The sequence below is a fragment of the Rhinolophus sinicus genome, linkage group LG06, assembly GCF_036562045.2.
Source record: "Rhinolophus sinicus isolate RSC01 linkage group LG06, ASM3656204v1, whole genome shotgun sequence".
Taxonomy (NCBI): Eukaryota; Metazoa; Chordata; class Mammalia; order Chiroptera; family Rhinolophidae; genus Rhinolophus; species Rhinolophus sinicus.
This window is the reverse complement of record NC_133756.1, coordinates 139,493,421-139,506,675: the sequence shown is the minus strand read 5'-3', so window position 1 is coordinate 139,506,675 and position 13,255 is coordinate 139,493,421. Positions and strand designations below refer to the sequence as shown.

General features: G+C 36.7%; 2 protein-coding genes across 8 annotated transcripts in view; one reads left to right on the top strand and one right to left on the bottom strand.

Moving 5' to 3' along the window:
- The window catches only part of METTL15 (methyltransferase 15, mitochondrial 12S rRNA N4-cytidine), a 180,859-nt gene extending 180,355 nt beyond the window's left edge, over positions 1 to 504 (bottom strand). For 4 of the 7 annotated variants that reach the window (XM_074336157.1, XM_074336158.1, XM_074336159.1 and 1 more), the window contains exon 1: positions 321 to 424. The gene's annotated coding sequence lies outside the window, so the exon portion shown is untranslated. Of the gene's footprint in view, positions 1 to 117; positions 238 to 318 lie in introns of those variants that run through there. The other 3 variants (XM_019749183.2, XM_019749182.2, XM_074336155.1) reach the window with 3 other exon arrangements.
- A 120-nt stretch (positions 505 to 624) lies between these two features.
- KIF18A (kinesin family member 18A) overlaps positions 625 to 13,255 on the top strand; it is a 79,670-nt gene continuing 67,039 nt past the window's right edge. Inside the window, exons 1-3 of the mRNA XM_019749169.2 lie at positions 625 to 796; positions 8,130 to 8,502; positions 10,629 to 10,786. Of these exons, the coding sequence (XP_019604728.2) occupies positions 8,178 to 8,502; positions 10,629 to 10,786 (483 nt within the window). The 5' untranslated portion in view covers positions 625 to 796; positions 8,130 to 8,177. The remainder of the gene's footprint in view (positions 797 to 8,129; positions 8,503 to 10,628; positions 10,787 to 13,255) is intronic.

The window sequence follows — 13,255 nt, the reverse complement described above, 5'->3', positions numbered from 1 at the left end:
ACACCAAATAGTTTCATTGTCAGCACTGAAAGGAGAAGGCCTGGGAGTCCTGAGAAATGAAACCTAGGGCCTCAAACCAAAAGCCCTGGGACTTTGAATTAATTGAGGCAAACTGACCCCAGCTCCATCCAAGTGAAAGTCGCTGGAACGCACAGGTCCCTACACCCTCCAGAGGATGGTACCTATGCCTTTGGAGGCCTTCCTAGTCAATAAAGGGGAAAATAAAATCCAGAACCCATTAACCCACACCCAACAAGCTCCGCCTCTCCCTCTAGCAGAGGGCACACACCAACCGCTGCCCGCACCCGTCTCACTCACACCCAGAACCCTGGGACCGCGACCCCGCGGCCGCGGATCTGGAGGTGGCCTGAAGATCCCAGGTGGCTGACTCCCACCTGCAGCTCCAGCCTAGCCCCGCCCACCGCGGTCACCGCCTCCGGAAATAGCCGTAAGCGTTGCCCCGGCGACGCGGATCCGTGCAGCTTCCGCTGGGCCGCGCAGCGGAGACTCCTAGAGCCAAGCTGGAGCGCGCCGCGGCAACGTCCGGCGTGATGGCGTCACGAAGACGGCAGCCAATGAAACGACGCGCTGAGGAAGCTGCCTTAGGTTTGAATCTTCTGGTTGAGTTTGAATCGCCGGGGGCTGACAGCGAAGTGAGGAGTTGGCGGTAGCCTCTCCTGGGGCACAGACGAAAAAGAGGTACTCGTGGAGAAAACGCTGGTTTCAGGACGCACCTTTTGATGACCTGTCTCGCTGGAAGCGGAGGGGTCCCGCCGCCTCACGTGTAGAGGACCAGGTGGGCTTGTTGACAAACAAGGAAGCGTTAAATTGGAGGGTGAGCGTGAGGATGGTGGGGTGGTTAGGGCCCCTGGGGAGAAAGCTAAAGAAAGAAGGAACTGGAGCATCCCCTAAAGCATTGCTCTACCTGATCTGGAGCCCACGACTGCTCAGCAGGAAGGGCAGGGATCTCCTGCCTTAAGTTCTGAGGAAGTCAAAGTTTTAAAGGGCATCCTGGCCCCTTGCCCGGAATTCACCAGAGCACTTTAACTGTCCAGCACCTTTCACTGTAAAGTTACTTCCGGACTCCAAATTCAGAGTATTTTGTTTCAGACACAGATGTAGATGTAACTCTGGGCTTAAATATCAACTGAGGAATCTTGGTTCACCAATTTATAAACTTTTTGTCCGGCAAAGTTCTGCAGTTTGCCTGGCATAGGTCAATCGGGAACCTACCCTGAGCCCTGGGCATCAAGATAGACCTGCCAGCACCGCCTAACGGGATTGTCGAAGATCAGATGAGGCATGGAGGAGATACTGCTTGGCAAGGTGCAAATGAAAGGGACTTGAAGCCCTGAGAATCAGTCCTACTGTTTGTTCTTAGTTTCTGCAAGACTCTCCTTTAGGAGCTCGTTAGATACTCATTTACACAGAGGTCAAGGCTGACTACTATTTATGAGATTTGACCAGAATTGAATACTTTTGCTGTATAATATGTAGTTTAGGTTAGCTATTAACAGTCAGGTCGAAGGTGTTAGGCATTCTACAGGTTTCAGTTGGTAGTGTTACTCCACCACATTAAGCCCCCACCTTGAATTTTGGGAGGTATTTATGAACTTTGGTGCTAGAGAATAGATGATTCAAAGACTAGATAGTGCTTGTTAGTAAGTTTCTGTTCTGTAAGAATTGTGTTTCAGTACAAAGATTATCTGCCTTCACCTGTAGTAATTAATCTCCTCTTCTTTTATTGAATAAGTATATACAAGTACCTAAGTTTTTCTTTTTGAAAGTGCATCTTATCCGAGTATAAATATAGCATGAAGCAATTAAGGTGTACATAAAGTGACTTTATGCTGTCAACGCTATAAAAACTAGAAGGAAAAAATAGCCTAGATGTCAGTGCCGCCCACCCCTGCATTTGAAATGTTTGTTCCCTGATGCTTCTAAGCTAGTAGAAGCAGTGACTCTAATACTAAAGTTATTTCTAAAAAGAGGTTTAAGTTGCAGAGAGACTATAAATGACAGTGTGGGGGATAGTTCCCGGTCCTAAAAAATGTTTGTTGAATCTGAATCTAATCCAGGTTTGAGTTTGTATTTAAGAAATACTTTGTACCTGTATCACTCCACATTCAGAATGATTTGTGCAACATTTCTGTTTCATTGTCTGAAAGCATTCTGTTCTGATTCCAATAGAGCATAGTTGTTAAGAACATGAACCTCGGATTTGGACCTGGATTCATTTGGACCTGAATGAATTGAGGGATTAACATTTGCAAATATCTGAAGGTAGAGCATTCTAGTCAAAGAGAAGAGAAAGTGCAAAGGCAATGAGGCCAGAACAATAAGACTGAAGTGTTTTAGGAGCGCTAAGGACAGTGACTGAAGGAGAATAAAGGGGGAGGATAACAGCTGAAGAAAGCATCAGAGAAGTAAATGTAGAACCTACAAGACATGCTAAGGAGTTTACATTTTATTCTCTGCTGGGAAGTCATTGAACAGTTTAGCAGGGGGAATGACATGAGATACCGATCTGATTGCTTTTGGAGAGGTTATCAATGCATATGGTCAATGAATTAAATAAAATATTATTGTACGTGCATGTAATTGGGGATGAATCTTTAACTTAATTGCTTTACATTTTATCTAGGGTGAACAGTAGCTAGATAAAGATTTGCCTGTTCAATTAGGTTTATGTTATCTTGCAACTATTGAAGAGAATTAGCTATTAACACCTCTTCATTAAACATGGAGCAGTGAGCTGTTCTATGTAAGCGAATCTCCCAGAAAACTGATTGCTATCCTTGTTAAGTGATAGTTTTAACCACCCTCAACGATTAACATAAAGCATTATATTCCCATTTTCCTAATTTTGTGTAACAAGAAATTGGACACATTTTTAAACCTTTGATGCTTCAGGGTCCTCATTGTAATTGCCTGTCACTGCCAATCATTGTACTGTACTGTAATATGTTGAGTCTCTTATAGAGATATATTGTATGTTTGCCTCTACTCTGACTGGGTAAATTGCTTTCTTGGATTTTTGGTCTACCTTTTATAATTTATTTTTTCATTAATCAAATATTTTAGAGCTTACTATATACCAGGTTCACTACAGAAATTAAGGATATAATGTTTAAAAAATACAGCTTCATTAGCTGTTATTTCTTGTCACTTTCATATACTCTTTTCTAATCATATGCAATAATCATAAAATTTTAGAGTTAGTAAAGGACCTTAGATATTTTATAGTCCAACTGTATTATTTTATAGATTGACAACAAAATGCCTCTTCATTAACTATTATTACTCTTTCTTTTATACTCTACTCTCTCTAGACTAGACAGATACTTTACTTTTAATGAATAAAGGTGTTGGCAGTGTTTCTCCTTAATGTTTTAGTCCCAACAATGAAATCATACCAGCTTGTTCTTTTGATTCTAGTCAACAAATACCACTTAGTAATAGATTTAACAAAATTAATCCGAGGCTGTGACACTGTCTTCTGAACAGTCATCTGAAAAATATTTTTGAATCAACCCATTATTACAACATTTTGGTTTTTGTTTTTTTGTTGTTGTTTTTTTTTTTGGTCACTTCTTAGTAAACATGGTCAAGGACTTTGCTTTCTGTATGCCTTATTCAGAATCAACTAGATGTCCACATCTTTTACTTAACCATGTTAGAAAAGAAAGCAGGCATCATGTATTAATATAAGAACAACTGCATTTATCCCTGAAGACGTCAGTATATTTGAACATAGACAAAGTTTTGCACATTAGTGATTCTGTTGACCTTAGGTATTTTTATTAAGAAAATTATATTCACTCATTGGTTTTGAAAAAGTTGGGAAAATGTGATACTTTAAAAATTAAGGTTGATGTCTTGCGTAAAATCTGTAAAAAGTTGTAAAACAAAGTTGTATTTGATGTCATACTTCTTAAACCCCTTTAGTAACTGTCAGAATTTCTCCTTGACATGTTATTTGAATAAGATGTATTGCATTCTAAAATACCTTCAATAATTCCTAATAATTTCTAAGTCAAATCTAAATTCTATAGCCTTGCAATCAGGATCTAAATCTGACCCCACCTTTATCCAGTTTTATCTTTTAATGCAACCCTCTCCCTTTTTTGTCCTCTCCAGCTGCATAGGGACTGAGCAAAGCTAAACTGAGCATGTCTTTAGATGCTATAGATGAAGTTACAATCATCTAAAACTAAACAGCAGGAACAAGATTTAAGCAAATTGACCACATAGCCAGTTATGTCCACTATGCATGCTGTTTTCTACCACAGGCTTTTGGACTTGCTGTCTGGAATTTTTTTGCCCCAGCCCCTTGCTCACTCCCTCACTTGGGTCTCCGTAAAGTCACCCCATTAGATAAGGTTTTTTCAACTGCCCCATCTAAAATTGGAGCCCACATACACACTCCTGACCCTCTCTATCCCAGGGCCTAGAAAAGTGCCAACAGAAGGCACTCATATATTTATTGAATGCATGACTAGTTGTCATGAAATGTCCTTTTTTTTTTTTACCCAGTTAGTAACTATCCATCCTTTAACTCATCACTTCCTTTAGGAAGCTGTCTAATTACATCAGTCCCCCATTATAGCTTTACGTAAAACTTAACTTTTACCTTCTTTACCTTACAGAATTTGTCAATTATACTTTTACTCTTTTGTGTCACTACTTTGTTAATATCTGTTTCCCTCACTACACTGTAAATAATAATGGCAAACACTTGTAGTGCATACTCTGTTGCACGCATTGTTCTAAGTGCTTAGTCTTCACAACAACTCTATGAAGTAGGTATTATTATTAGTCCCGCTTTACAGATGAGGAAACTGAACCACAAGAGGTTAAGTAACTTGCCTATTATCGTGACCAATAAGTAGTAGAGCTGGAATTTTAACCTAAGCTGTCTGGCTCCAACATCTAATAATTAACTTATTGAATTGATTAGTTAATTTATTCATTAGCAAGAGATACCTTCCAACCTTGAGATTCTAAGATCTATTTTAAAATAATCACCTGATGTTTTACGCATATATGTTTATTTAACTGTTTCATTTGTGTACATTTTATATATCGTTTTAAAAAGTATATCAGTTAAAGTCATAGCATTGTTGAATATTTCTAAAAGCTTTTAGAATGTGTGTGGAGGTTTTTGGTTATCACAAGGGATGTGGGATATTACTAGCCTATAATAGACAGGGGTCAGAAATGCTAAACGTCCTCTAATACATGGGACAATTCCAAAAAAAGGAAGACTTGACCTACACTAAGTGTCCATCATAAGCCCATTGGAAAACACTAAAATGATGGACCAGTATCTTCAGAAAGAAGAGGCATGAATGGGGGCCGGTAGAGGAGAGAATTGACATTTATTGAACGCCTTAATACACTTAATACCTGTTATCTCTTTCACCCTTCTCAACAGTGCTATGAGGTGTTAGCTCTTCTATACAAATGAGAAACCTGAGACTCAGTGAGGTTAAGTAATTTGTCCAAGGTCATAGAAGTGAGGTATAGGTGCTTTGTGGGACTTGGCTAGACAGAAGCTCAAGGGTGAAGAAAGAGCAGAGGAGTAATTCACTTGGGACCTGACTGTTAAAATCCAAATGACCATCTTTCCTCTTCAGTGTTCTATTTTTGGGGAAGGACAGAGCCCTAAAAAGGGAGTGCTGTGTCCAGTGTCTTCTGCTTTTAGATTGCTTTTGCCTTATTTGAATTCTTTCCAAAAGTATATGGTTTTATAACATATTTTAGCTTTATCATTGCTGTTATTTTTCCCTTTTAAGAAAAAAGCAAATGAAATATCTTCTTTTAACCCTTCTTCCCTCTCCACCCACACCATTTCTTTGCTCACTTTTGCAGCAGTACTTTCTGTATTCATTCTCCTAATGTTCTCCCATTCAGGCTTTTATCTCACCATTCCCCGCAAATTGCTCTTCTCATTGGTCTCTGTGTTGCTAAATCCCATGGTTACTGCTTATTAAGTACTTACCATATTAGCAGTATGTAACACAGTTGATCATTCTCTCCTCCATGATTTAAAGGTCCTACCAAATCTTAATGCCATTTGAAGCTTTAAAAACATATAACACAATGGATCATTCTCTCCTCCATGATTTAAAGGTCCTACCAAAATCTTAATGCCATTTGAAGCTTTAAAAACTTTTAAAAGCTTCAAATGGCATTAAGACACTGAGGACAGCCTCTACTTTCGCAACTTGGCTTCCAGCTGCCTTAACATTTCCACCAGATGCCTATTAAAATTTTCAAATTTAAGATGTCCAGAACTAAACACCTGATATTCTCCCCAAAACCTGTTCTACCGTCTGTTATTATCATCTCAGTTAATGGCTACTCCCTTCCTCTAACACTCCAGCTCTTGAATCCTATCTTTCTCTCATACCCCACATATATCTGTCAGGAAATTCTGTTGTCTTCACCTTCAGAATACATCCAGAATCCGACCACCACCCTGTTCGAAGTCGACAACATCACCTCTTGTCTATATTACTTTGATGACCTACCTAGTGTCTATTCCCTATTGTATGTTTTCTACACAGCATTGAGAGTAATCAGATTATGTCACAATACAAAAAATTAAATGACACATACAAAACGCTAATCCATCTCTTTACCTGAAATATTAGTTAGACCCTGGCCTTCCACTTAAACTCAAACACTGAAGCCAAACCCTATACAGTCACAGTTAGGCTACCCAGAAATCCTAGCTTTGATTTTTACAAGGGCTCCAGCACTATTTTAGTTTGAGTCATGCGAATGAACAGGAAAGGATCTCTGGGAATCATATCAAGGCAACGAAGGGCGAGCTTTGGCTAGTCAACAATCTTTAGTAAAACTTATCTTGGATGCAAGACTCTGGGCAGTGGAAATTGATAACAACCAGTCTCGTCTCTACCTGTGTTTCAGAGACCCATTGGGTTAAAAATAGTTCCTAGGCTGCATCAGTTAGCTAGCCCAGGTATGAAGGTGATGAAAGATATATACCCCTGGGATATTCAAACTAGGATCTCTGAATATAGCTCCTATTCTCTGCTCTATAATGATGGAAGTTTACGGTACATCAGTGATAGCAGGCTTAAAAATTATTGTCTGACTATGACGGTCTCACACAACAAAAACAAGGAGTGTAAAGATTAACAAAGACCAATAATGTGGGACCAAGAAAAACAAAAATATGAAGACCTTTTAGTATTCATTAGTTTATTTATCAAATACTTATACAGTGCCATGTGACAGGCACTGTTTTAGGCTCATAGAGCACATCAATAAGCAAAACAGATTGTTAAAAACATACATGCCATTAAAGAACTTGCAGTTTAACTGGAAGAGAGAAAATAGCAAACACAAGAAATAATTAAAAAAAGAAAGAAAGAAACATGATGAAGAGATTGTAAATGCTTTGGGAAAAAATAGTGTAACAGTGATTAGGAATAGGGTTGGCAATTTTAATGAGGGTGGACAAGAGGGCAACCTTTGAGCAAGGACTTGAAAGGAGTGAAGGAATTAGTCATGCAAATATTGAGGGAGGCGCTTTGTAATAGAGACACTGGCCAGTGGAAAGACCCTACTGGGGTGCTTGGTGTGTTAGCTGGAATGAGCAAAGGGGAGAACAATAAAATAGGTGAAAAATGTAGGCCATTAAAAGAACTTCAACTTGCACCTTGAAGAAATTGAAGAATCATTAGAAAGTTTTGAACCAAAGAGCAAAATAAATAAACAAATTGTGTGTGTGTGTGTGTGTGTGTGTGTGTGTGTGTGTGTACAATTGACCCTTGAACAATGTAGGGGTTAGTCACATATTTTGTATATGCATTATATACTGTATTCTTATAATGAAGAAAGAAAAATGTTTTTAAGAAAATCATAAGAGAAAATACATTTACAGTATTTATTTTTAAAAATGTACATGTAAGTGGACCTATGTAGTTCAAACCCATGCTGCTCAATAGTCAATTGTATACATATATATGTATATATAGCCAGTAACATTTACCAGGTGAGTGGAACAGAATCCACACCTTTTTAAATGAATACTATGTGCCAGTAATTTACTAGTAGAACTAATATTAATACTTTGTTTTCCTTTTTAATTTCAGAGCAGTATTTAGGCATTTGTATAAACAGAAGAATCAAGATAATCAGCTATGTCTGTCACTGAGGAAGACCTGTGTCACCAGATGAAAGTAGTTGTTCGTGTGCGTCCTGAAAACATGAAGGAAAAGGCAACTGGATTCCATAAAGTGGTCCATGTTGTAGATAAACATATTCTAGTTTTTGATCCCAAACAACAAGAAATCAGTTTTTTCCATGGAAAGAAAACTGCAAATCGAGATATTAGAAAGAGACAAAATAAGGATCTTAAATTTGTATTTGATGCTGTTTTTGATGAAACTTCAACTCAACTGGAAGTTTTTGAACACACTACTAAGCCAATTCTTCGTAGTTTTCTGAATGGATATAATTGCACAGGTAATTGTTTCAGTTGGGGTTTAATTTTTCTGTCTGATTTCAGTTTTACATTACAAGGGATGTGTACTTGGCCCTTCTAAATATAATCAATTTTAAGGTGCATGTTTGCTAAAAATTCTTAAGTTCCGTAGCCTTTCACTGTAAATGTAAACTTTCTTTGAAATTTAGTCATCATATAAACATAAATTATTTGTGAAACTTTCTCTTCCATAGTCCTGCCATGGTCCCTATAGACAATCATCCTTTCAATTTCCTATGTTACTAATCCCATATTTCTTTTAATTGATGTCAGATTTCTCACAATCTTTTTATAAGTATATCCATTGCTTACCTATATAACTATCAATCCCTATGGAATGGTCAGATATTTCTGACCTCTTGACAGTTTCTTTATAACACCATTTTTTACAATACTTGAAATACAAATGTTGAAAGCCCATGTTAATGGAGTGTCATCTGCTATTTTAGCATATCTTCCGCCCATAAAGCATTTCTAGTGCTCTGAATAGACCTATAATAATTTGCCTTTCAAAACGGTCATGTTGATTTCCTAGAAAGAGAGATATCCAAAAGTCTAGATAAATCACTACTTACGAGGCACTTAACGTCATTAGTATCTTATTTTTAGAATTACCACAATTTAAGATACCCCCAAACTATAACATGTTTCACTGTCTCATTGATTGATTCATTAAGTTTTATTACAGAAGACTACCTTCTTGGTTGAGCAAGATTGTAATGTGGTTTATTGATTAGAACTTCCGTAATTCTCATTTTTAAGCAGATATTCTTTTCCTCATTCATGAAACTCCATTTGTCTCTGGAGATTTTTAAAATTATTGTTGACTCCAAATGAGAAAATCTCTACCAAACTAATACTAAATCTTTGGTTTCTTCTTGACTTTACTTTATATTCTTATCCAGATGTCTTAAGACTTCTTGGTATACGACTGGCTTACATAAAATAGAAGAAAATGAAACATATATCAGTTTAATTCATTCTACTGAAAAGTATTTTGTAGTTAGTATTTAGCTTAGTACAGAGATTTGACTTATAAAAATATTTTCATCAGAAGTGTGAGGACTTATTACCTTAACTGAATATTGTGTTGGGTATTTGCCAAGTGTAATTCAGGACTCTTTGTTTTCTTTGTTTTTTGGGGGTTTTCTTGTTTGTTTGTGTTTTTTTGCATTTCATAAAAACACATCACTTGTATGTTGTGCTGGTTAAAAATCTTGAAAACAAAGTAATTTGCCTAAAACAAGATTTTATTGTTTTAAATTTTCAAAGTCATTTTATAAATGGCTTCTGTCTGGAATTCATTCACTTAGCCCGACTTGTATTGAATACCTGCTTTGTGCCAGGTGGTTTGTTTGCTAGGTGTGAAGGCTACATGGATCCTGCCTTGGTGGAGCTCACAGTGGGAAATATAATGTGATACATTCTAGAGTGGAAGGATGTGCAGCATATATATACTAAAGGGCTCAAATGGGGCCGTGAACGTTTCTGCCTAAGACAACTATGGAAGGCACAGGAGAGTGACATTTGTGCTGGATATTTAGAACAGGTGGAAGTTTTCCAGCTGGAGTAATTCCAAGGACTGCAGGACAAAAGCAGCAGAGTAGAAAAGCAGCAGCAGTTGAGGAGAGCTTCAAATAATCTAGTGTACCAGGTGTCGTCTATTAGAATGCCCAATAATAATCCACGGATAGGAATTTGAACTTTCTCATGTAGGACTGTGGAACAACTAAGGTTTGACATTCAGATTTCATTTTTCATAAAAATAACTACAAATTCTAAGGGATGGATTAAAGAAGATTAGACTAATAGGGAGACTGATAATTGATTACTTAAAATGTGTAAGGTTACTATAGAAGAATGGGAGCATATAATGGGGGTGGGGGTGGGCAGGTGGATGATAGTACCATTAATCAGAATAGAGAATAGAGGAGTAACAGTAGATTTGTGCTAAAATTCCTTTTAAAGATAAGACTAGAAATTAATTTTGGATCTATTGGGTTTAGAGTTACTGTTCAGGATATCCAGATGGAACTATCTAGACAGTCAATATAGTAATGGTATATTTCATAATGAAGAACTTTGATCCCTTTTCGTAAAAACCCAGTGCTTGCATATGGTGCCACTGGAGCTGGGAAGACACACACGATGCTAGGATCAGCTGGTGAGCCTGGAGTAATGTACCTAACTATGGTAGACCTTTACAAATCCATGGATGAGATTAAAGAAGAGAAAATATGTAGTACCGCCGTTTCTTATCTGGAGGTAAGTTGGCAATATCATTCTTTAGATTAATCAATACTATTGAGAAATCTTTCTTTAAGAAATTCCACTGTCCATTCTAATTCTATCATACAGGATTTTTCTTACGAATATATAATATCATTAAAACTTCTGGTCTTAAGCATCTATTATGCATCTTACTCTTTCTGTTTATTATTTTATTTCCCTTAACTTCTGACCTACAGAAAAGTAGCAAGATTAATACAAAGAACTTCCAGATGCCCTTCACCCAGATTCCTCATGTTAACATCTTACTACCTTTGCTTTTTCTCTCTGTATGTGTATGTATTTCTTTTTTCTAAACTGTTTGTTACAGTCTTCTAGAAACAAATTTTCTTAAATAACTGTTGAATAGTTATCAAAATCAGGAGATTAACAGTGATACAACACTATTATCTAATCTGTAGACCTTAATGAGAGTTTGCTAGGTATTCTAATAATGCCCTTTATTGAAAAAGGAAATGTAAGATCATTAATTGTATTCAGTTGTAGTATCTGTTTAGTCTCCTTAATCTGAATTCATTCCTTTTTCTTTCTTTATGTTGCTGTCATAAAAGCCTTAGTTTGGGTTCATCATGGTTAGATTCAGGTTGTGCACTGGCAGAAACACCACAGAAGTGATACTGTATTCTTACATCATATCAAGAGACCTCTGGTTAGTTAGTCCTATTAATGGCCGTGTGAACTTGGATCAATTTCATTATGTTAGTGTCTGTGAAGTTTCTTCACTGTCGAGATAGTACTTTACCTTTTATATTTAATAAGTACCTTGTAGGGAGAAAATGTAAATATCCTGTTACTTAAACTGTTCTCTATTAGTATTAGTATTCACTGATGATTCATGCTTGAATCAATTCCTATTATGATGGGAGAGGATAGTGAGTTTTAAATTCCATCATATCTTCTACATTTATTCTTTGGCTTTCTGCTGTAAGGAAGAGCTTTCCCTTTCCTTTATTGTATCTGTGTGGACGCATGGATTCCTAACATTATTCAATAGATTATAACCCCTTTCTGTAATTATTTATTTGAACGCTCAAATTGTGCCAGATTTGCCCAGTTGAGGCTCTTTCATGCTACCTCTTGAGTCCTTTTGACATACCTCATCATTCCTTGAGACCTCCTACCCTCTTAATAGCCAACATTCAACAAATCATAATTAAGTGGCAGGCATTCTAACTTTGTGTTCAGATAGTGTTTCAGAAACCAGTGCAGAAACAGAAATCCCTGATGTTCCTGCCTATTTGTGGTGTCAGAGAGAAAATTTCTAATAGCCACAGCTCTCTTATTGATATAGTTAGGTTCCTCCTGGGAGAGTTTCTTCACATTTCAAAAATTGATTAATATTATGTATGTGGCTAGAACTGGGAAATTAAAGTAAAACTCATTTTCTATAGTTAAATATTGAAAAGAATTGTTTTGAATGTAATTAAGAAGAGAACATAGCAATATTCATTATTTCTCCCTTAGATCTTTTGATAACTGGGAGAAATTTGAAGTTTGGTTATTTTTTTCTATTTTTAATTGTTTTCCCATTGTTTTATTCTGCTTTCATTTTGTTATTGGTAAGGCAGTATCTAATCGAATGGTGTTTTCACTAAGACTGCACCAGAATTGGCTATGGAGCTTTTTAAAAATAGGCATGCCTGGCCCTCACCCCCTGAACGTTTAAATTTAATAGGTCTAGATTGTGGCCCAGGCATCTATGCTTTTTCAAAGCTCCCAGGTGATGCTGATGCATAGACCAGCTTGGAAGTGATTGTTCTGATTGTATATTTTATTGATTGAAGTTGGTAAGGGGAAGCATTAGAAAAGTGACTGCTGCTTATCAGAAAAATAAGAATCAAAAAATTATCTCTTAATGTTTTACTGCTTTTAAGAGTTTATTCCATTTGTAAATCGTTATCACTCATTGTAGAAAATTTTACCAGCGATGAGTTATCGCTATGGGCTATTTATTAGAACATGGAAATAACTTTTCTTAAAGACTTAATTTTGTATTTTTTTAAAAAACTTTGTCAGTAATAATTGTAGCTGTTATTTGGATGACAAGTAGAAAACTTACTACCTTTAGTAAATTCATAAAATCAGGTCAATAATATTATTTCTATGCATTACTCACAGAAATTTAAAAAAAAAAAAATTGCCAAACACATCAAATACAGATGTGTATTCAATGCCATGCAGTAGAATGAGGATATCTGGGCTCCAAATCCTGCTCTGCTATTACCTTCGTGACCATGGACAAATTACTTAACCTCTTAGGGCTTTAGTTCTCTCATCATTCAAACAGGGGAAGGGAGTCCCATTATGCAATTTATCATTAAGAATTACATGTTGAAATTAATGTAGTTGAAAAACAAATGAAATCAATACCATCCATCCTTGAGTATGGGTTTTCTTTAACTTTGAGCTTTAAAATTGAAAAAGTTTGGACTACCTTTAAGTTTC